This window comes from Panthera uncia, chromosome F1 (assembly GCF_023721935.1).
Source record: "Panthera uncia isolate 11264 chromosome F1, Puncia_PCG_1.0, whole genome shotgun sequence".
Taxonomy (NCBI): domain Eukaryota; kingdom Metazoa; phylum Chordata; class Mammalia; order Carnivora; family Felidae; genus Panthera; species Panthera uncia.
This window is the reverse complement of record NC_064813.1, coordinates 29,655,541-29,678,078: the sequence shown is the minus strand read 5'-3', so window position 1 is coordinate 29,678,078 and position 22,538 is coordinate 29,655,541. Positions and strand designations below refer to the sequence as shown.

The window sequence follows — 22,538 nt, the reverse complement described above, 5'->3', positions numbered from 1 at the left end:
CCCAGGGAAGAAGAGAACAGACATTTGGAATATTGGAGATGAACAACAAAGGCTTTCCCCCCCCGCTGTCAAGGAGTTCTGGGGTGCTGGGGGCAGGAACATGAACTGATAACCCTCTCTGGTCCATAGGATTTGATTCAGGTAAAGCAGGATCCAGGCCCTGGTTTAACAGGGTGATTGTACTTGTTTGGACTTGGCCTGAGTGGGACACCGGGAACTGATGCCAAGGAAGGTGAAACTTGCCAGATATTCTTCGATGTTCGCCAGCTGGTCTGATCACTTGAGCTTTGAGAGCTCAGTTTTCTCCTGAGGGATTGTGAGGTCAAATTTTCACCCTGTGCATACAGGTCTGCATCCTGAAATCCTCACCCCCCTGGATTTGAAACTCAGAGGAAGTAAGGAGAGAGCGATGGATTTGAGAGATGAGGGAGAAAAGAAGAGAGGAAGGATGTTCAAGATGAGAAAACGTCACTCACAGAGGCATGCTTTCTTTTAATCAAGAAATGAGGGGCGCCTGGGTGGCGCAGTCGGTTAAGCGTCCGACTTCAGCCAGGTCACGATCTCGCGGTCCGTGAGTTTGAGCCCCGCGTCAGGCTCTGGGCTGATGGCTTGGAGCCTGGAGCCTGTTTCCGATTCTGTGTCTCCCTCTCTCTCTGCCCCTCCCCCGTTCATGCTCTGTCTCTCTCTGTCCCAAAAATAAATAAAAAACGTTGAAAAAAAAAATTAAAAAAAAAAAAAAAAAAAGAAATGAAACCTGAGGCAATTATGTGGTGAGAAGATAAGCTTCTTCCAGTTTCCTGATTTTTTTTTCAGGAGTGCTATTTCACTTGCATTATTTAGATAATTTCCTGAATTGGCCCATTTCTTGTTGTCCAGATGGACCTAAACTATTATTCTCATTGTCTAGAACCCAGGTCTCCTCCCCCTAGGCCCTGGCTGTCCACGGTACCCCAGGGCCTCTGCCCACGATGCCTCCACCATCAGTGGCTCTTTGACAACCGAATTCTTTAATTTTTTTTAACGTTTATTTATTTCTGAGACAGACAGAGACAGAGCATGAGTGGGGGGAGGGGCAGAGAGAGAGGGAGACACAGAATCAGAAGCAGGCTCCAGGCTCTGAGCTGTCAGCACGGAGCCGGATGCGGGGCCCGAACTCGCAAACCGTGAGATCATGACCTGAGCCAAAGTCAGTCATTCAACCGACTGAGCCACCCAGGCACCCCAACAACAGAATTCTTAATTCCAGGTTAACTTAGAAATCACTATCACAACTGCCTACACTCTCAAAGCTTCCATGGAGTTTAAAGAGAAAGCATATTTGGCTAGGTTCCTAAGTGTCCCCAAAAGAAAAAGTCAGAGAATCACAGAACTTCAGAGCCAGCACAGACCTTACAGAGGGAGATCTGTTCTCTTTTTGGAAAGAGAAGTTAAGGCCCAGAACAAGCAAGTAGCTTGTCCTGGGTCACACAGCTTAGCCAAGTGACAAACCTGGACTTAGAGCCAGTCCCCAGGTCAGCAGTCTGCTGCTCTTCCCATCTCAGTTTGCTTTTCTTTTTCTTAAGAAAAAAAAAAAAAAAAAAAAAAAAAGATGCCTTTAAGGCAAAAGTGTTTCTAGGAGAGTGTGGAAAGTCTCCCACTCCCCCATCCTTCTCTCTGACCCCTTCTCTAACTCAGTAGCTACGACAGAATAGTTGGGGTCTGACTGACCTCCTGGGTTTAACTGTCACATATCAGCTTGGGCTTAGAAGGGATTTATTAATCATGACTTTTGTCAGAGGGTACATGTTGTGCCCCGTTATTGATTTTGGAAAATTTGATTAATGTGAGATAAAAAAAAAAAAAAAGATTTAATTTTGTGCTTCGTGTGACAGCCCAGCCTAAACCATCTGTCACTCCCTGCTAGGGGCAGGTGACTGTGTGCAGCCTTCCTCAGGGAACGAAGTTCTAAGGACAAGCCCTCCTCTACCTCGGGGTCACTTCTTAGGTGGCTTTGTTTCTCCCCTGCTTCCCATAGGTGCGAACTCTCGCAGTGCGACGACCCCTGGGGAAACTTGGTCTTAAGTCCCAAGGGCAACCGCCGCAGCCCCGCGGGGCTCCCAGGACAAGACAGCGATCGGATTTCTCGTGGTGGCCCAGCTCCCCCTGTTCCTCTCCCCTCCTGCCCGGGAACCCCCGGAGCCAATCAGAGCGTCGTGGAGCTCCCGGTTGTAGAGTCCCGAGCCCGGGACCCGCCCCTCTTTGTTGCGGTGGCCAATGGACGCGTTCGGAACATCGGCGGCTGCCCGGGTGACTCGGTTATATGTCACAGAATAACATTCGAGAATGGGACATGGAATGAGGCGACGGCCGCAGCAGCCCCAGCAGCCCCAGGCCCAGGCCCAGCAGCCGCAGCCGCCGCAGCAGCCCCCGCCGTCCCCGCCGCCCGGAGAGGCTCCCCAGCCATGAGGCCGGCCGGCCCGAGGTAGGGTCCCGGGGCTGCGGCGCGCCTGCCTCGCGCCCCGCCCGCAGCCAGTCCCCCGGGGTGCCTGGCGCTGGAACTCGGGGAGAGGGGCGGGTGGGGCCACTTGCACGGGTCCCTGGGACTGCAGCCGCCTTTCGCCCACCGGCCCCGGGAGGGCCCGGGCGGGCCTCCGGGCGGAAACCGGACCGCCTTTGCCAGCCGAGGCTGCTGCTGCGCCCTCGCGGCAGCCCGGGCGCTCACGTGCCGGCACGTTCTGGGCTCGGCTGGCGCTCGGCCACATCTGGCACCAAGGAATGCGTGGAGCCTTGTGGGGACCTCCCGTTCCTTCACGCAGCACGAGCTGTCTTTCTTCTCCCTACCCGTCCACTCCGCACCCTCCGCGCTCCTTGTATCCCCCTCCCGGTGCCTGGGGGTGTGTGTGAAGCTTTGGGACAAAATTCGAGTCGCCTTCCTCGGGAATTGCAGGGCTGGAAGCTCGTGTTCAATTCCTGGAGGGGGTCTGTCGGCGCACGGGGGGGAGCGGGGAGTGACGCGGGGACACTCCAAGGCCCCACTGCCGTTGGACACAGCCCCTCCTCGGTTCCTCTGGTGTCCACTTACCCGTGGTGTGTGCTGTATCTCCACTGATTTCAGGCTCGGCCCGTAAGCGGAGCTCCAGCCGCCGCTCCCGGTTCGCGCGTCCTGCGGCAGCCAGAAGCAATGGAGAAGGCCGTCCCGGCGGGGCGCTGATCCCCGCGCTGCGCCCGCGCGCGCACACGCCTCCCGCCGCCGCCGCCCCCTTTCCCCCAGCGCACCCCCGCCCCGCCCTGGCCCCACCATGACCGGCTCCGCGGCCGACACTCACCGCTGCCCCCACCCCAAAGGCGCCAAAGGCACCCGGTCCCGGAGCAGCCACGCGCGGCCCGTGAGCCTCGCCACCAGCGGGGGCTCGGAGGAGGAGGACAAAGACGGCGGGGTGCTGTTTCATGTTAACAAGAGCGGCTTCCCCATCGACAGCCACACCTGGGAGCGCATGTGGATGCACGTGGCCAAGGTGCACCCCAAGGGGGGAGAAATGGTGGGCGCCATCAGGAACGCCACGTTCTTGGCAAAGGTCAGAAGCTTCGATGGACGCGAGGGGGTGGGCAAGGAGGGGAGCACTTCAGTCTGTACAAAGCAAGCGGAGGCCGTGTCCATTTTCCCGGTCCTGCTAGCGACTCCCTTCCGCTCCCTAGTCTTCCGGCCAGCCCCTGCCCCTTGGCTTCATTGAGATGTTTGTCTTAGAAATGGGGGAGGGAGAGGTAGAGGGCTTGCTGCTCTGGGACTGTGAGGTCTGGTTGTGCCAAGGTTTCTTTAATCTCCAGCCAAACTTTGTTGACTCGCCCCCATGTACATCCTCCTGCAAAAGCTGTGGCCGCCAGGTAACAGCAGCACTGCCAAGAAGGCACAAGCCCCCTAGTGATCCCACTCTACTTTTTCTCTTTGGAAACTGTAGGTCCTCCCCTGTCTCTCCCTAGCAAATGATTTATTAGGCTGTGAATGAATTTTGCAACCAACCAGACTTCTCAGCTTGAATCATTTCTAGACTTCTTGCCAATTTTTTTTTTTTTTCATGACAGTGACTTTCACCTCTGAAGCTTACAAAGCGGTGAAGTATCTCTTTTCCCAGCTTATCTGAGGTCCCAGAAAAAAAGAAGAGTTTTGGCCATGGCCAAAGGGACTTTCCAGGACACGTGATGCATTAGTCCTACTGGATAGAGAAAGAGGCTCAGGAGTGAAACTCATTCTATCTTGGAGAGAGGCCAGTGAGCCCATTGAGTTTGGTGGCCAAGGCTATCGTAACTTAAGAGGGAGGGAGAGACATGTGCCATGGTCACTAAGACATCAAAATGCAAACTGGGGAGAAATACTGCACAGCCTGGGGGTTAGAGCATGGCAGATGGTTTCCCTTGCCCCCTGGGGACACTGGTGTGGCTGAGAAGATTCCTGGGCTGGTCTAGGAATGCCAGACCTGAGACCTGAAAGGCCATCTGGCTGAGGCCCCAACCTGGAGCATCTGGTGATCTGAGCATCTGAGCCCTGCAGGCCGGAAAGCTGTGTGTGCCCTTGGGGGAAGTGACAGAGCCCTTAAGCTTCCTGCTGCAGTCAGTTAGTGTTTTATTACCAGTAGGTCAAGGAGATCTTCATTATGCCCAACGAGAATCTTTCCTGCTTCAGTGTCAGCTGTAATTACCCTTGCTGAGCTCTCCTTGAGCACAAGAACAAGATTGGTCTTGGCTGGCAGTTCTGACTTCAGATTTTGCCCTTACTTGAGCGAGCCTTGCTTTACTTATGGAGGAGCTGGGAGCCCTTTAAACCTGGAAGAGAGGTGGCCACAGGGGACAGAGGCCTGTTCCTGCTGTCCCATGCTGCCGTTCTAATTCAGCCTCCTTATCACCAGCCCTGCTTCTAACTGTTGCTTCATCGTCCCTCCTGGTCTTGTGTGTGGGGACCCCTTTTCTCTATGGGAATCAGCAACGTTTGTTTTGGTGGAGACCAGGCTCTCCTCTTTCTTCTTTTGCAAGATGTCCTGGGGCTGGGGGGACTCATCACCTTACAGAGCTGTCCCAGCCTGGCCAGATTTGGGTTTTGGTGGCTGGGAAACTCTTAGGTGGAACAGAAATTCGCCTTCTTCACCCTCACACCTCATCACCACTGATTCTTGTTTTGCCCTTTGAGTCAGGGTAACCCACGTCGACTTCCTTTGCGATGATGTTACGACATGGCATTCCTGGAGTAAGGAAGGGACTTGGGGTAAAAATGAAGGCACTGAATTCTAGTCCTGGTTGTGTTACCTCTGGTTTTTGGCCTCGGTCACTCGTTGAGAATCTCTGGCCTTAGTTTTCTCATCTATGAAATGGGAGTAGACCAGATTTGATGTGAACTTCTTTCCAACTCTTTAATCCCTGCTGATATGACCCAGGTATCTCCAGGTCTCCAGTGATCTGTGTGACAACAGAGGTGCCCTGGAACAGGTCCTCAGAACTGTGACATTTGGTCATTCGGCATCTTCCTTTAGTTCTTTGTCCACAGGTAGCTCCTTTCATTGTTTCTTAGGTGTCACAGTTGCAGTTCAAAACACTTTCCTCATCCTCTTTCCAGGACACTTGCTAGTTTGTCACCAGACAGTCCTCTAAAATAAATACATATGAAACACAATATTCTTTTTTTTTTTTAATGTTTATTTATTTTTGAGAGAGACAGGGGAAGGGCAGAGAGAGAGAGAGAGAGCAAGAGAGAGAATCCCAAGCAAGTTCCGCGCTGTCAGCACAGAGCCCAATGTGGGGCTCGATCCCTGGAACCGTGAGATCATGACCTGAACTGAAATCAAGAGTTGGACGCTTAACCGACTGAACTGCCCAGGATCCCTGAAATACAGTATTCTAAATGTTGTCTGAGCAGTTTAGAGCACAGATTACTAGTCCCTGAGACCTATACCTGTGGCTAAATGTTGTGTTCTTAAAAAGAGCAAAAGAAAACAAGACCCTGTTTTTACATAGCAGCCACACCATATTGTACTTTCACAGTAACCCAGAGTCACAGGAGAACCCCTTCCAAGCCAGGAAAACCTGGGGCCAAACATGGATGGGCCTTGGCGTTTTGAACCTAAATTAAGAACCTAACGTTTCTCTCTCTTACGTTGCATCGTAATAGCTGGTTCTCCACCCGAACTCCATCGTGACATGCCTCCTCTCCCAGGTCCTGACGTTTCCCAAACCCTTACCCCTACCTAGGTCCTCAGATGGGAACGGCTGGCTTCCAAACATCTGTTTCCGGGGGCCACTCCTGTCTGGTACAAGGTTGTTCTTGCACTCAGCTTGGCAGACTTTTTCCTTTGGGTCCTTTGGGCCCTTTTCTCCTTTAACCAGTGTCTTGCTGAGGACTTTGGACAGAAGAGGAGTGGTGGGGGCTGGTAGAAGGGTTGGAGAGTTTCAGAGAGACTAACCTTTTTTGGCAATTGAATATGGACTAAGAAGGAGTGCCTGGGTGGCTCAGTCGGTTAAGCAGCCAACTTTGGCTCAGGTCATGATCTCGTGGTTCATGAGTTCAAGCCCCGCAACAGGCTCTGTGCTGACAGCTCAGAGCCTGGAGCCTGCTTCAGATTCTGTCTGTCTGTCTCTCTGCCCTTCCCCTGCTTGTGCTCGCTCTCTCTCTCTCTCTCTCAAAAATAAATCAAAACATTTTTAAAAAATTAAAAAAAAAAAAGAACATGGACCAAGAAGCAAAAGAAAAGGACAGGGGAAGGTGCCAAAGGCTTAAGAGGAGGACTGAATGACCCTTCTTTGCGAGACATTTTGTTAGCAGCCGTGGGAAGTTGTGCTCACAGGTCCAGGTGCCCCCACCTGGGGGGCTCACCTCTCCTGCAATCCTCCTTTTCAATATGTGACTGCAGGCCTCTCCTCTGGTGGTTGTTGGGTCCAAGTCAGCAGCTGACTAGGTGACAGCCAGGGTTTTCAGGGAGAGTACGAGAAAGTAGCAGGGTCACTTGGAGGATGATAGAGGAAGGAAAGGGAGAGGTGGAGAGAGTGGCTGGCCTAGAAAAAACAGCACAGTGTGCTAGGAAACAGCTCCTCCTTTCTTGACTGGCTGGAGCTGGACTCTCCAAGGGGCAACCAGCATGGATTCGACAGGAAACAACAATGGTTTCTTATAGACCCCATGGTTTTGTGCCTCGTTCTCATGTTGTTTCTAAATTGGGAAATAATTCACTTTTATAGGACTCAGCTTTGCCTGAGTGAAGAAGTGTGAGACTATGAGGTGAGAGCATGCAGTCAGGGCCCCCCGCCTGCCCCCCTGCTAGCTCGCTCGGGCAGCTCACTTCCTCCTCTGTCCTGGATTCAGAACCGTGGTCTGTCTTTCCTGCCTGGCCCAAGGTTGAGACCCTTGGACTTCCATACCAGACCACCATCAACATGTTCCTGTCTGCCCCGGATGCAGGGGCCTGGGGTCCATCCGGGGCTCATGAGTGATGTTCTATGCTTCTCCAAGTTGCCAGAGAAGATTCTTCTTCCTGGTACCTGCACAGGCACTTATATTTTCCAGAACAGGAGCAGCAAAAGGCTTTGCTTTCTTGCTGTTCTTTCTTGTTAAAGATTACTGATGCTAAGCGTTCTGGCTGCCTCCCTGGCTCCTTTTACCCCTTCGCGTGTGTGTGGGGATGCCAGTTACACACCTGTGTCCCTTCACATCACTTCTCCTTGCATTCTTTGGACAGGTAATTATGTTTGCCAAGAATGGGATGAGAGAGAGCCTGACCACAAAAGCCTTGCCTGTGGTTTGTTTCATTATTCTAGAACACCTGTCTTTCCGTCTATGCCACTACTACCCTGTCCGCCACCTCCCAGGACCCCCAACCCCAGACCACAGGCACAGCACCTGTGTGGAAAGGCTGGTTTTGCTCTCTTCCCTCTGGATTCCACCTTCATCAGCTGGGCAGCGGCTTGAAGGGCCGGTTGCAGGAGGCAGGAGACAGGAACCTTGAGGGGAAGGGCCATGGAAAATCTAGGCCAGGGTTTCAGGTGAAATAGGGCTGGAAAATACCGTGAGGAGGGACTCTCAGGATCCGTCAAGGAGGGGGGACAAAAAGGGAGCGTGCCATGGACATTTTATAAAAAGGTTGTACAAATGTATGTTCCCAACGCGCTTTATAAGAGCATCCCATCAGCATTGAGTGTCCGCATTTCAGAAGATCTCTGCTAACTGGAGGTGAAAAGTGACATTTAGCAGTGGCTTTGCTTTGCATTCCTTGAATTATTAGTGAGCTTGGAAATTTTTTCCAAAAATTGATTCACTATTTGCATTTTTTTTGTGCATTGTCTTTTTCATGGCTGTTAAAGAAATCGTGGTAAATATACATAACGTATAATTTACCATTTTAACCATTTTTGAATGTACAGTTCTATGCATTAAGTACATTCACACAGTTGTGCAACAATACCACATTCCCCCTCGGGAACTACTTCCTCCCAGCTGAAACTTTGTACCCATTAAATGCTAACTCCCTGTTCCTTCCTCCCGTCAGTCCCAGGCAATCACCCTGTTCCCTTCTGTGTGTATGAATTTGATTACTGTAAGAACCTCATACAGTTGTCCCCCCCCCCCCCCCGCCGCCATCCACTGTTTCCCTTTCTATGGTTTCAGTCACCCATGGTTACCCGAGATCTGCAAGCAGATGATCCTCTTTCTGACCTACGGTCATAAGGTCAATAGTAGCCTAATGCTACATGACAATGCCTACGTCATTCACCCCATTTCATTTCATTATGTAGGCACTGTATCATCTCATATCTCGAGAAGGGTGAGTACACAGAGAGTTTGAGAGAGATGATATTCACATAATTTTTATTGTAGTATATTGTTATACTTGTTCTATTTTATTGTTGATTGGTGTTGCTAATCTCCTTACTGTGCCCAACTTATAAATTAAACTTTATCATCAGTATGTATGCGTAGGAAAAAATGTAGAATATATATAGGGTTTGGTACTCTGTGCAGTTTTAGGCATCTCTTGGGGTTCTCAGAACGTATGCCCTGTGGATAAAGGGGGACAACTGTAGAAGAGGTATATCATACAGTATTTCTTCTTTTGTGCCTGACTTATTTCACTTAGCATAATATCTTCAGGGTTCATCCATGTTACAGCTTGTGTCAAAATGTCATTTTTTAAGGCCAAATAATACTCCATTTTATGTATATACTACATTTTACATGTTTTTTTTTTTTTTTTGAGAGAAACAGAAAGAGAGTGTGTGTCTGCATGAGTGGGGGAGGGGCAGAGAGAAAGGGAGAGAGAGAATCTTAAGCAAACTGGGTGCCATCAGCACAGAGTCCGACTTGGGGCTTGAACCCACAAACTGTGACAAGCAGGCTCCACACTGTCAGCACAGAGCCCGATGGAGGGCTGGAACTCAGGAACCATGAGCCCATGACCTGAGCTGAAGTCGGATGCTTCACTGACTCAGCCACCCAGGCTCCAGCCCGAAGTTGCCTGCTTTATACATTGGGGCATATAATCCTCACAGTCAGCCCAGAAGGTTTGAAGTAGGTGACACTCCAATTTTATCAGGAAAGAAACAGGCTTAGAGAGGTCATGCAGCTTGACCAGGGTCCACAGTTAGGTGGCAGAGCAGGGACTGGGGCCTTGTGTCTGTCTCCTAATTACTCACCAAGGCGCCCACCTGGCTTATACTCCTCATCCTGTGGGGGCATCGGTGGCCTGAGATGCTGGCTGGGAGCTGGCCCCCCAGCCCGAGCCCCAGCCAGCCATCCCAGACAGCAGGGTGAGTTGTAGCCTGATGACATCATCCCCTCAGCTGTCTCGGCTTCTCTCCCCACCACAGCCCTGATCCCCAGCTGGGGCTTGGGGAATGTGGCCGCCACTCCTGCACTCTTTTGGCCAGGGCTGAGGTAACCAGGCAGCTGTTTTTAAAAGCCCTTGGGCGCCACCGGGCTGCTATTCTGAGGACCAGCTGCCACCTGGTCCCACCCCACCATCTGGTTCTCGTGGGTTCTGCTGGGCTTGGGGGAGTTGAAATAATTTGGTGGTTGGCCCGTCTAGCTACCTCTGAACCAAGTCCCTCTGGCTATGGCGGGGCTCCGGCCAACAGACTCCCCTCCAAGGATCCCTTAGGTGGCTGGTGATTCTTTGGGACATTTCCCCACACTTACCATCTTTTCTATTAAGTAGGTACAAATAGCACTTTTCTGTATAGAAACATGCTTGTGCCTTCATGCTGGATAACTTCCCTCCTTTCTCTCTGTGCTCCCCTGCCACCACCTTGTACTTGGCCTAGAGCTTGGAACGTAGCAGGTGCTAAAGAACTGTTCACATCTCCCCTTCTCTCCTCACTTCCCTGTGAAATCTCTGGCACAGTCTTACACAGAATTCCAGGTATGGGTCGATCCGTAGGTGTTACTGCAAAAAACGACAAGCTTGACTCTAGCGTTTGTAAGGGCAGAAATACAAGGATACATTCCATATTTTGACTCCGTGTGTGTGTGCGCGCACGCGCGCGCGCACGTGTGGGCATGTGGGAGGGTCATGTAAGCAAATGGTCAAATTGGAGCACTTTGCTCGGAAAAATTACTCTCCGAGACGGGAATGTGGCTTGAGTTGATACGTTGTAAACAAAATGCAGTTTGCAGAACAGCTGTGCAAGCATGCGCACGCACCTCCTACATTCCCTCCCGGGGGCGCACTCACACTCAGCACCTTGGCTGTGAAGTAGGGCGTGGGACTAGTTTCCTTTTTGCTGAAGGGGCAGTTGCTGTCAAGTAGGAAGTCAGCTGCAAAGCCAAGAGAGAAGAGAGGCACTGAGAGGAAAAGAATGCCAAGTAGCGTTTTAAGTCAATGAAGCCAAAGGTGTGGACGGTGGAGAAGTATGGCAGAGCCCCCTCCACTCGCACCTGCCGCAGGCCCAGGGGCGGCATCCCTGTGGGGTCTGAGCCTGGAGCACCGCGCCGGGGGAGGGGGGGGGTGGGAACATCCTTCAGCGGGGTCTGGCTCTGGTGCCCGGCCAGGCTGCCCGGCGCTGTCCCCAAGAAGTTTCTCCACTGGCGGCTCCACCTTCCATCAGCTAAGCACTAAATCCCCAGGGCCTCCCTTTCCCTGTTTTCTTGAGGATGAACTAATCCGCCCTGGGGCCCCTTCTGCTCCTCCCTAAGTGGCTTACGCCTGGAGGAGTCTCCTCTTTCCCTCCTGTCGGTGGCACTGCTCACCGGAGCCTGAGGCCAAGCTTAAGAGCCTAAGAAATGGGGAATAAAGCACGCACTGCATCATCCCTTGCCTCCCAGGAGTGGCTGGATTGGAAGCCCCTGCCCTTTCTTGTTCTGGGCCTCGTTGGCAGGGCTGCTCAGAGCAGCCTGGTGTCTCAGAGCTGGTGTCTTAGCTCTAAATTCCTGTAAAGAGTCACTTACCTCTCCCTTTCCTGTCCTTGCTTGCCGTTGCTCCTTTCTCCTCCCAACAGAGCTTAGAACTGTGTGCCCTCGGTTGTAGACACTGGTGAGTGTTGACCAAGACTAGGAAAGGGAGACTGGCAGCTGTCAGGGGTGAAAGGGTAAGGTGGCTTACGGGTCACAGGGGCTGCACTGAACTGGGAAGAGTCAGGGCATGAGGGGAATCTTTACTAATCCACGTGGGCCAGACTCAGAGAAGGGCCGTGATGGGCGTGGTGTTGAGGAGAAATGGCGCGTCGGAGCGCCATGTTGCATTTTTTCAGGGTACCATTCATCTTGTGTTCAGTGGTCCCCTTGAGCATAATGGGTCATACCAGCCATGCAGGAAAACATGCAGTCCCTGCAGTAAAACTCTGAGGCTTAACGGAGCACTTCTGTGAACATCCTGGGCCAGGCTCAGTGGGGGACACTATAGGACATAGTCCTTGGCTTCAAGGAGACACTGAGGCTTCCGTGGGAAAGCAGGCTGAGGGCCCTAGAGAGCCACAGTGACCCAGGGCAGGTGTGTATGGAGGGAACATACAAGGAAAACTTCGGCAAAGGACCGGCTGGTCTGGGGGGCCCTGTGCAGGTGGCCATCTGCTGTCAGGAGCAGCTCTCTGGTGCCTTCAGTCCTGTGCCTGCCCTCAGAAATTGGGCCCCAGAGCATCTCCTTGATAAAAAGTTCTCTCTACTTCTTTGCAGCCTTCAGTGCCCCAGGTTCCAAACTACAGGCTGTCGATGACCATCCCAGACTGGCTCCAGGCAATCCAGAACTACATGAAGACACTACAGTATCCTTCCAACCAGGGACTGGGCAGACCCGGCCAGGGAACGGGCATGGTGAGCTCCAGTCTGGTGGCGGGTCTGTCCCCAGTCGGTCAGCACATGCTCTCTAAGATTGGTGAGGCCGGGCACGAAGGGATGTCCCAGCGTGAGTGTCTAGAAAGCACCATAATAGAGGGTGTAATTGCAGTGGTCAGACCCTTCCCCCTTTAGGCAGGTGCGGGCCAGGACAGCAAGGTGCAGTGAGGCAGCGGTGGCCCCCTGGATCCCCTCTTCTTTCCTTCCCCTCCTGTCTCACCACCTCCCCTCCTCGGTCATCTTTGTTTCCTTCCTTCTGTCTTCCTCTACTGTCTGTCTTCCTCCCTCTTCCCTCCTGGCCTTCTTTCTGCTCTTTTGCTTTCCTTTTCACTTTTTTGTCTTCATCTTGACCACTCATAATCTGGAAGAGGCCCACTTGGCACTGCCTTTGGCAGACTGGTAGCCTTGCCTCCTTCTACAGGAATATGTGGGGCTCTGGGATGAGGGTGAGTTTGAAAAGGTGCCGAGGAGCCCAGTGGGTCCAGGCTGGATTCAGACCAGCCGGACTTGGGTCCTTCTCTCCACCAGTGTGCTCGGGTTGTTCGTAACCAAGATTAGATCCGTCCTGTGCGCCGTACCAGCAGCATCGTAAGAACAAGGGGGCAGAGGTGGGTGGGCCACTGGCTCCTGCTGATGTTTTTTCAGGGACAGGAATCAGATGGGAGCTGGCTGACAGAGTTGTCTGTGGGAGGGACACACCGTTTGCTCGAGTCAGTGAGCATCTCAGAGCTAAGCCGGCCTCAGACCCCTTAGCCCCTAGCACATTGTCCAGGAGGTCAATTCTTTGATGACCTCTGTCCTTCCTCCCTAGAGACAGAATTCAGCAGAAAAGATTTCATTGGGACACTGCACACGTGTTCCACGTGCCTCGGAAGAGGCCCTTCCTCTCTGGGCTATCGGCAAGAATCAGGGCTGTGGGTTTTTGTGTCTTCTCTGAAGGGAAGAACATACCAGAGGGGAGTAACACCGATTGCTGCTCATTTGGGCAGGCAGATTACTTCATTAGCTTCTCGGGTCCTGTGTCACAGATGAGGAACTCCCCTGCATGACATCTTCCCGGTGGAATCCTGAAGCAATAGGAGAAGGGGACGCGGACACCCCTGAACAGGCTATCTGGTATTGGTGCTGATCCCCAAACTGGGGCCCCTGGGGGGCTCCATGTGGTCCAGAGCATAAACCCCTACCAGAGTAGACCTGGAGCCAAAGAGCTAAGCCTTCCTGGAGGTGACCGGCTCTTCACAGAACATTTCAGAAGGTGACAGAAATTAGAACGGCTCCCCATTTCTTTCTTTCTTTTTTTTTTTAAAGTTTATTTTTGAGAGGGGGAGTGGGTTGGGGATCCAGAGCACAGAGGATCTCTGTGCTGACAGCAGAGAGCCCGATACAGGGCTCAGACTCATGAACCATGAGACCCTGACCTGACCTGAGCCGAAGTCAGACGCTTAACCCAGTCGGCCATGCAGGGGCCCCTGGCTCCCCACTTCTATCTAGGAAGCCTTCTTCACAAGGATCATCCAGCCAGAGATGAAAGAGAATGATCCCGGCTGGGAATGCCCTGATAGGGGCAAATTTGCATGTGCCTTACATATCGTAGGCTCTGTCTCCCCGTAAGCCCTGCAGCACATTCTCAGCCACGTTTTCACTGTTGCCTTGAAAGATCTGCTTTTTCATTCTCTTCTCTGACCCCTGATGCTGGTCACTGACCTGATCGCTGACTGCAGAGAGGGCGGGAAGAGGGAGAGCACCCAACAAGCTGCCGGGATCCTGCGCTCCAGGTCACCTGGCCCTTGGAGCCACCACACAAAGAAGGCAGAGTGTGGCCTCTGTGGTTTCTCTTCTGACCACACTTTCACAGGCAGATCTCGAAGACCTTTGCGGTTTCGGTTCCAGACCACTGCAAAAGAGCGAATGTGGCAGTAAAGCGAATCAAGTGAAGTTTTTGTTTCCCCAGTGCATATAAAACTTATGTTTACACCACCCTATAGTCAGTATATTACGTGTGCAGTAACCTGTCTAAAATAACAATCTACATACCTTAATTAAAAAGTTTTAGGGGCTCCTGGGTGGCTCAGTCGGTTAAGTGTCTGACTCTTGATTTCGGCTCAGGTCCATGATCTCATGGTTCCTGAGTTCAAGCCCTGCATCGTGCTATGTGCTGACAGTGCAGAATCAGCTTGGGATTCTCTCTCTCTCTCTCTCTCTCTCTCTCTTTCTGTTTCTCCCCCGATTGTGCTCTCTCTCTCTCTCGGAATAAATAAACTTTAAAGAAATAAAATAAAAAGCCTTTCTTGTTAAGAAATACTGACCATCATCTGAGCTTTCAGTTGAGGCATAATCACTGATTGATTACAGGTCACCATAACAAAATATAATCATAATGAAAAAGTTTGAAATGCTGTGAAAATTACCGAGGTGTAACACAAAGACACAAAGTGAGCAAATGCTGTTGGAAAAATGGTGCCAACAGACTTGCCTGACGCAGGGTTGCCACAAGCCCTCCGTCTGTAAAAAAACAAAAACAAAAACAAAACCCCATCATTTCTATGAAGGGCAGTACAGCAAAGGACAATACAATGCTTGTATTTAGTTCCTTGGGACTTACTGCTTTGTCCTGGACACAGGAACACATGATTGGGCACCAGGCCAGCCCTGACTATAGACGGGCTCATTTGGGGATAGGAGAGGACAGATTCTGACAGCTTCAGAATGCTAGCCATAAGTGGATCTTGCATGGGGTTCTGGAAAGACAGGTGCCCCCTAAGCTCTTTGCATGGGGAGAGACCTTGTGAGGATCAGTTCAGGCTCAGTAAGTCTCTCCCTCTGAAGGTGATGTTTACAAGAGGCTCTCTTCTCCAGCTCACTTTCTGGAGCTCATAGCTGTAAGGAACTGAGCAAGGAAGGCCAGGCAATTTTTTATTATTTTATTATGGATTTGTCTCACTTTACATGCTAGATGTATAGATTAGATCTATGAAAAGGAAGAAAGCTAGGCATATAAATAGATTTTTTTACTCACTGAATTCTACTTTAACTACACCAGGAATCTCACTATTTAAAAAAATTTTTTTACGTTTATTTATTTTTGAGAGAGAGAGAGAGAATGCACAAGCTTGTGCACGTGGGGGAGGGGCAGAGAGAGAAGGAGACAGAGGATCCAAAACAGGCTCTGCACTGATGGCAGAGAGCCTGATGGGGGGCTCAAACTCCCGAACCCGTGAGATCATGACCTGAGCTGAAGTTGGGAGCTTAGCCCCTCGTTTTTCTCTTTTACCTCTAAGGGTTTTTATATTGCAGTTTTCAATAGCTGGGCAAGCCTGTACTGTTATTGGCTGTTCTTATGGCTCATGCTGATAATTGCCAGCTTGGTGAGCTTGTTAAAATCATCTTTCTGGCTCTCACCCTGGAACCTCCAACAGAACAGTCCCAGACAGGGTGACTTGGAAATGACATCTAGGGTTAAGATCGTAGCCTGGGGGTGCCTGGGTGGCTCAGTCAGGTTAATCAGGTCATGATCTCACAGTTCATGAGTTCAAGCCCCACATCAGGCTCTGTACTGACAGCTCAGAGCCTGGAGCCTGCTTCAGATTCTGTGTCTCCCTCTCTCTCTCTGCCCCTCCCCTGCTCTCACTCTGTCTCTCTCTGCCTCAAAAGTAAACATTAAAATAAATAAATAAATAAATAAAACCGTTAGCCTGAAATTGGAATCTCCAGAGGTGGATCCCAGAATCTGCCTATAATGAGCTCCTCCTCCCCCTTCCCCCTGCCTGGTAGTTCTTACGTATGCTTGTGTCTGAGTGGTCAGGCATGCCTGTGCTGGGAGGGGAATCCTCACCCTCCTCAGAGAGGGTGTGCAGGGCATTTAGGTGCTTGGTGCCACCTGCCACTGCCTGTACCACTGTAGGGTCACGCATCTGATCTCATGCACGCTGCCAGGGTTACAAGTTCATGGTTCGTTCAGGCTCTGAAGAAAATCAAGATCCAGTGTCAGAGAGCATGACATCAAGGAATCTTTGGTCTCCTTCAGAATGACCTGGTGCAGGCTTGCCGGTCCCTGACACTTTCTGGGCAAGCAGCTAAATCCCAAGTTGTGGGTAATGGTGTCATCTTCTCAGACTTCATAATCATTGTCTAGTATCAGTCCAGTGAAATTAAAGTGAGGTCTCCACAGTAAGCTTTGCTGCAGAGACAGTGTGCTATTGAGAAACCCTACCACCCACCCACCCTTCTATCCATCATCCTTCCATTCCATCCATCCATCTGTCCATCCAGCCACCCACCTACCTATCCATCCATCCATCCATCCATCCATCCATCCACTCCTTCTATCCATCCATCCATCTCTATTATCTGTCCATCCATCCACCCTTCCAATCAGTCACCCTTCATTCTATTCATTCTTTCCATCTATCCATCCATCCATCCTTCCACCCACCCACCTTTCCATTTCATCAATTCGACCCTTCCTTCCTTCCATTCATCCATCCACCCTTCTACCAATACACCCATTTTTCTATCTGTCTGTCTACCCATGTATTCATTTATTCCTCATTCATTTAATAATATTTGCTAACTGGAATATGTTGGGCTTGTGCCAGGCATTATGGGTAATATAAAGATAATAAATAAATGATCCCAACTCTCAGAGTTTGTAGTCTAGTAGGTGAACTAAGACATGTTTTCCCCTAAACAGAATACAGAGCAGATTGAAATAGCTATTATAAAGATCCAAGCTGTTTGGGGGCTTGAGTTAGAAACTGGATTTTCAGAGCAGGACATTGAGGAGTAAGAGGCTCTTGGCTACCTTCTGGCTACTGAACACTTTCTGGAAAGCCCCTTACTTCTTTATCCTTTTGAGAAATCAATGTACAGCTTCCTCTGCTGGATTACTGGGGCCTTTGGAGTTTTCTGTCACTTTCCCTTTACATACTTCACACAGATACAATCATACAGGGACCCAGTTCTTTGAAATTAGGAAAATGAGACCGCTGAGTGGGTAAGTGGTGCATGATCTGTGGGCCAGGTGACGTCTCTCCTACTTGAAAGCTGCCCACTCCCTCTCTCACTCTTTATCCCTGTATCCCAGTGCTTAAATATCCAGTCTGTAAGGGACTGGGATTGGGGGGGTGCCCTGGGGCCAGGTTGGAGGTGGGGCTAGGGCTTGGGCCACTCTGACAGCTAAGCTCCATGGTGGAGACTAACTCTTCCAGGGGTGGGGGAGGCGTGTGAAATTAGTTTTATGTGGTCTCCTTTACTTTCTCTTTGTAAAGCCCCTTGTCCTGTGTAATGCCCCTTGCCCTCCCCTTGGGAGGATGCTGGGGAATATAGGCACTAACCTCCAGGAACTGACTCTTGGAGAGAGCAGTGGAGAATTTAAGAATTTAGTTCTGCCAGTGCAGATGTGCTTTGGTTCCATCCTCCACGCCGAGCTCTCCCCTTTTCTCTGCAATCCTGCATGGCACCTAATGTGGAGACAGGCACGCTGACGGATTGACAGACGGACTGACTGCATGATGAAACAAGTCCTGAGATGCTTTGTTGTGCTCTATCCTACAGGTTAATGGAAACAGCAAAAGAAATGACTCGGGAGTCCTTGCCTATCAAATGCCTTGAAGCTGTCATCCTGGGCATGTATCCTTTGAGTTATGTTTGCTTAAGTTTACTCCATAGATGGCGGCCTCAGAGTGAGGCCGATTGTGCCTTCATTGTCCTAGATTCGCAGAGATGATGCCCATTGTCTCCTTGGGGGAAACTGGCAAGCTCCCCTGGTGCCTCTCTTTAACTTTCACCTTCTGGAGTTGAACCAAATCAGAGCTTGATGGGACCATTGTCTATGTAACCTGTTAGCTGAAGCCAGTACCACTAGGTCAGGCCACATCCGCTGGGCACAAGGAGAATTCCAACTTAGAGGGACTAGAGAGAGAGTGTGTATCATTATCTTTTGCATTCATCTGGCTTTATAACAGGATAGACACTCAGGAGAAATAGGATTATCCAAATGCATCTCTGGGGAAGATTCTAAGAGTAGACTGTGGAGGAGACCAAGCAATGGCGTAGAGTCCTGACTCCGCAGAACATAGAGCTGAAACAAGGGTCTGGTCTCTCCCATACATTCTGTTCCATTTTCCACAGACTCCTGGCCTGGCCTAAGGGGAAGATGGTCCAGAAAAGTTGTGACAGCACTGACTTAGTTAGTGATGATGGCAATAAAACATGATCTGGCACAAGAGCAAAGAAACTTGTGGTCCTTTGGGTTGGACAACTGGAAGGGGGCAATAACCAAGGAAATGCAAAAAGACGTGAACTTGGTAGATGGTCCCAGGTAAGACTGGTTAGGTCCTTGAGGTCTGTGCTGAGAAGTGAGAACTTTCTCCAGAAGGCAATGGGAAGCCCACGGGAAAGATCTGGAGCAGAGGCATGACACGCTCAGGCATGTTCTTTAGAGAGGTGGTTCTTAGGGCAGATTGAAAGGCAGACTGAGCTGTTCCCTGAGAGAAATGGTGGTGCTTGAACCATGGTCCTGGCCATGGGAGCGGGTGTGAGGGGACATCAAGGAGACAGTATGTACAGGATTTAGAGGTCAAATGAGGGCAGGAGTTGATGAGGAAGGAATCAACCAATACAGCTTTCTGGATTCCAGATTGGGTGACAGTCTGTGGAGGATGGGCTGGATGGATGAGGGATACAGAGAGGTGAGAGACTTCTGCCCAGGAGCCATAAAGGTGGAGGAAGGAGTTGGGGAGTCATTGGCACCACTTGTGGGCTGAGTAGCTGTAAGAGTTCGAGGAGACAGAGGCAATGAGCCCACATTGCCGGCTTGGAAAATTGGGTGATCGGATAAGTGTGCTGCAGCCCAAGGGAAGGATGTGATGGGGAGAGGTGGATTCAGGGGGAGATGAGCTCGGATTTGAATATGTCCCATCTGAGACACCTGTAGGTTGTTGAGGGAGGGGGTGTTTAGAGTGTGGCGCTCAGGACCCGGGTCTGCGCCGGAAATAGAAATTTGGGAGCTGTGAGTATTTAGGGGGTGGTAGCTGCTGTTCAAGGAGTAAGAAGAGAAAAAGATCAAGGATGGATTCTCACTACTTTTTGCTTTGGTTGGACACGGTGAGCCTGTGATAGAAAAGTTAGAGAGGTAGAAGGAAAACCAGGAGAGAAGAAGATTCCAAAGTCAGCAGAAGGACAGGTGACTCCAAATCGGACTGGGGACAATAGGACAGGTGCAGTCTGTTGGTTTGGTCCCCTGGACGTTTTCTAAAATATTTTTTAATGTTTATTTATTTTTGAGAGAGAAAGAGGGGGAGCGCAAGCTGGAGAAGGCCAAAGAGAGAGAGGGAGACAGAGGATCTGAAGCAGGTTCTGTGCTGAGAGCAGAGAACCCGGTACGGGGCTTGAACCCATGTACTGTGAAATCATGACTTGAGCCGAAGTCAGACGCTTACGCGACTGAGCCACCCAGGCGCCCCGGTCTGCTGGACATTTTCACTGGAAAGGCAGTTTCTGGCCGTCTGCAGCCTGCAAAACCCTGGCCAGGCCTCGTCTGAAGTACGATTGTCCACAGGTGCCCAGGCTGACATTTGAAAAATGGAAACTTGAGCCGTATTGAGGCCCTGCCCCACTCTCTTGTCCTACCTCCATCCTGCTCCTCACAAAGGAGATGAAACGTGTGCTGGGGAGCCCAGCAGGAGGGCAGAACAGGGTGGGGACAGCAGATGGCCCAGGGCCCTTTTGTGGCAGGAGTCAGCCACAGCTGTTGGGCACAGCCCCCTGCAAGTTTAATGGGGGTGAACAGTTGTTGGGGATTTGCCGGAGGGATCAGTGAGGGAGAGCACAAGCACGGGCCCTTCCCTAGGTGGCCCAGCTACCCTCAGACTCTGCTGACGGATGTCCGGGTGTACCTGGACAGAGGTCACCTTGCTTTACACAGTAGCCGTGTCCCTGCGCAAATTGTATAAACCCAAACACGATTTTGGCTTACTGGGATTACTTAAATCTTTAGGGACTGTGAGGGATACACCTGTGACCAGCGTCTGGGCCAGCCCAAATGAGGGGACAGTGGCTCTTGGTTTTCCCTCGTTCTTACTGGTGTGACGTTTTAGAAAAAGGCAGAGGAGGTGGGAAGGGTGCAGAAACATGGCTCACACTGCTGAACTCAGGGAAGTTTGACTCTTGGACACAGACGAGAAACCCAGACCTGAATTCTAAAAGTTACAGCATCTTTGTCTTTTCCCTTTGCTCTTTGTCAGCACCCCTGTGGCCCACTTTTCTCCCAAGCACAGGGAAGGACATGGCTTGAGTCAGATGTCCGTGTCTCCCACAGGCCCCTCTGCAGGTCCTGGGAGGCAAATGGCACTTCAGCAACTTTGAAACAGGTCAGCTTGGCTGCTGCTTAGAGCCCTGTGTCCCCTGTCTTGTCCTGCCTTGTTTCCTCTCGTCTGACGTGAGGCCACTGTTCAGGATTCGTTCATGGAGAGCCCCTTCTTTCAATCTTGCCTCAGTGCGTGCTCACACTCTCACATGCCTGCCGGAGAGATAGACCTTTGGTTCCAAGTTATCTTCTAATTCCGGCAGCAATTTCAGGGGCCTCGCTGACCCTGAAGGGGTTAATCATGGTACCAAAGTTCTGTGCCGGATTCAAGTGGCAGGTGTGTTCTTAGAGGTGGGGTAGGCACATGCCCAGCCGGCTAGATTCCGGGTGGATCTTCCAGGAGCTTGGGCACTGCTGTCTCCCTCTTCCCTAGAAAAGCCCAGACCATTCCTTGCCCTCATCCTTGTCCCCTCCTTCTCCGAGCCCAGGTCCTCTAGGTCCCAAGGCTTTCCTGATTGCCATCAAGATGGAACAAATCCTTGAGACCGGTCTTTCCTGCACCCTCCTCACTCCCTCTTCTCCACGTGGCCGACTCTACTTGTCCCACGAGACTAACTTTGGCATGGTCACCGCATGACCTCTTCTCTGCTCTCCCCGCGCGCTGGGCTTACCTCTCTGACAGTACACATCACACTGGGGTGGTTCCTTTCCATTTTATCGAGATCCCATTGATGTACAGCACTGTGTAAGCTTAAGGGGAACAGCATAATGGCTTGACATACGTATATAGTGAGTGTGGGGGTTTTTAACTGCAGTAAAATATTCATAACACAAATCTACCATTGTAACTGTTTCTAAGTGCACAGTTCAGTGGCATTGAGGACATTCATGCTTTTGTTCAACCGTCAGCACCCTCTGTGTCCAGAACTTCATCTTCTCCAACTGAAACGCCCATTGAACACTAACTCCCCATTTTCTCCCCTCTCCCCTGCCAACCACCGTTCTACTTCTGTCTCTCTGAATTTGATTACTCCAGATACCTCGTAAAGTTCAATCGTACAGTATTTGTCCTTTTGTGGCTGGCTTATTTCACTTAACACAATGTCCCCAAGGTTCATCCATGGAGCATGTGTCAGAATTTCCTAACCTTTTAAAAAGTTTATTTATTTATTTATTTATTTATCTAGAGAGAAAGAGAGAGAGTGCAAGAGAGGGGCAGAGAGAGGAGAGAGAATCTCAAGCAGGCTCTGCACTGTTAGCACAGTGAGTGACACAGGACTCAAACTCACGAACTTTGAGATCATGACCTGAGCCAAAATCAAGAGTCGGATCCTTAACTGACTGAGCCACCCAGGTGCCCCAGAATTTCCTAACTTTTTAAGGCTGAATATTCCATTGTATGTATTCTCCACATTTCCTGGATCCGTTCACCCGCAGACCCTTGGGTTGCTTCCTCCTTGGAGCTGTTGTGAACAAAGCTGCTATGAACATGGGTGTGCAACTATCGGGTTCGAGTCCCTGCTTTTAGTTCTTTGGGGTACATACCCAGAAGTGGAATTGCTGCATCCTATGGCAATGGTATGTTTCATTTTTTTGAGGAACTGCTGTACTGATCATATTGTGTCCACTTTGAGTCTGTCTCCCTGAGAGACTTACAGAGAAGGGTTGGATTCTTCATCTTCGGCTCCACAGCCCCACCTGTGGGCTGTCTGGCACAGGAGATGTGCACCCAGTAAGTGCTTGTTATACTGACTAAAACAACTAAGGAATGCCCTTATTCCAGCCCCAGAGAGCTCGTCCCAGAAAACAAGCAAGAATTGATGTAAGAGGGCTCAGAAGGATATGATTTCACTCCCTTCCTGCCGGTTAACGTCACATGGGGAAGTGAAAACAGGTAACCATTTTTATAGAGAGGAGCCTCTGTGCCTAAATTGAGGCTGAGGACGAGGCTGACCT

At 50.8% G+C, this 22,538-nt stretch overlaps 1 protein-coding gene across 6 annotated transcripts in view; it reads left to right on the top strand.

The window, feature by feature from the left end:
- Positions 1–2,252: 2,252 nt before the first annotated feature.
- VASH2 (vasohibin 2) overlaps positions 2,253–22,538 on the top strand; it is a 38,285-nt gene continuing 17,999 nt past the window's right edge. Inside the window, exons 1-5 of one of the 6 annotated variants that reach the window (XM_049634164.1) lie at positions 2,259–2,461; positions 3,095–3,554; positions 12,119–12,207; positions 17,214–17,270; positions 17,831–17,905. In XM_049634164.1, the coding sequence (XP_049490121.1) occupies positions 3,279–3,554; positions 12,119–12,207; positions 17,214–17,270; positions 17,831–17,905 (497 nt within the window). In that variant the 5' untranslated portion in view covers positions 2,259–2,461; positions 3,095–3,278. Of the gene's footprint in view, positions 2,462–3,094; positions 3,555–12,118; positions 12,208–17,213; positions 17,271–17,830; positions 17,906–22,538 lie in introns of all 6 variants that reach the window. The other 5 variants (XM_049634165.1, XM_049634167.1, XM_049634169.1 and 2 more) reach the window with 5 other exon arrangements.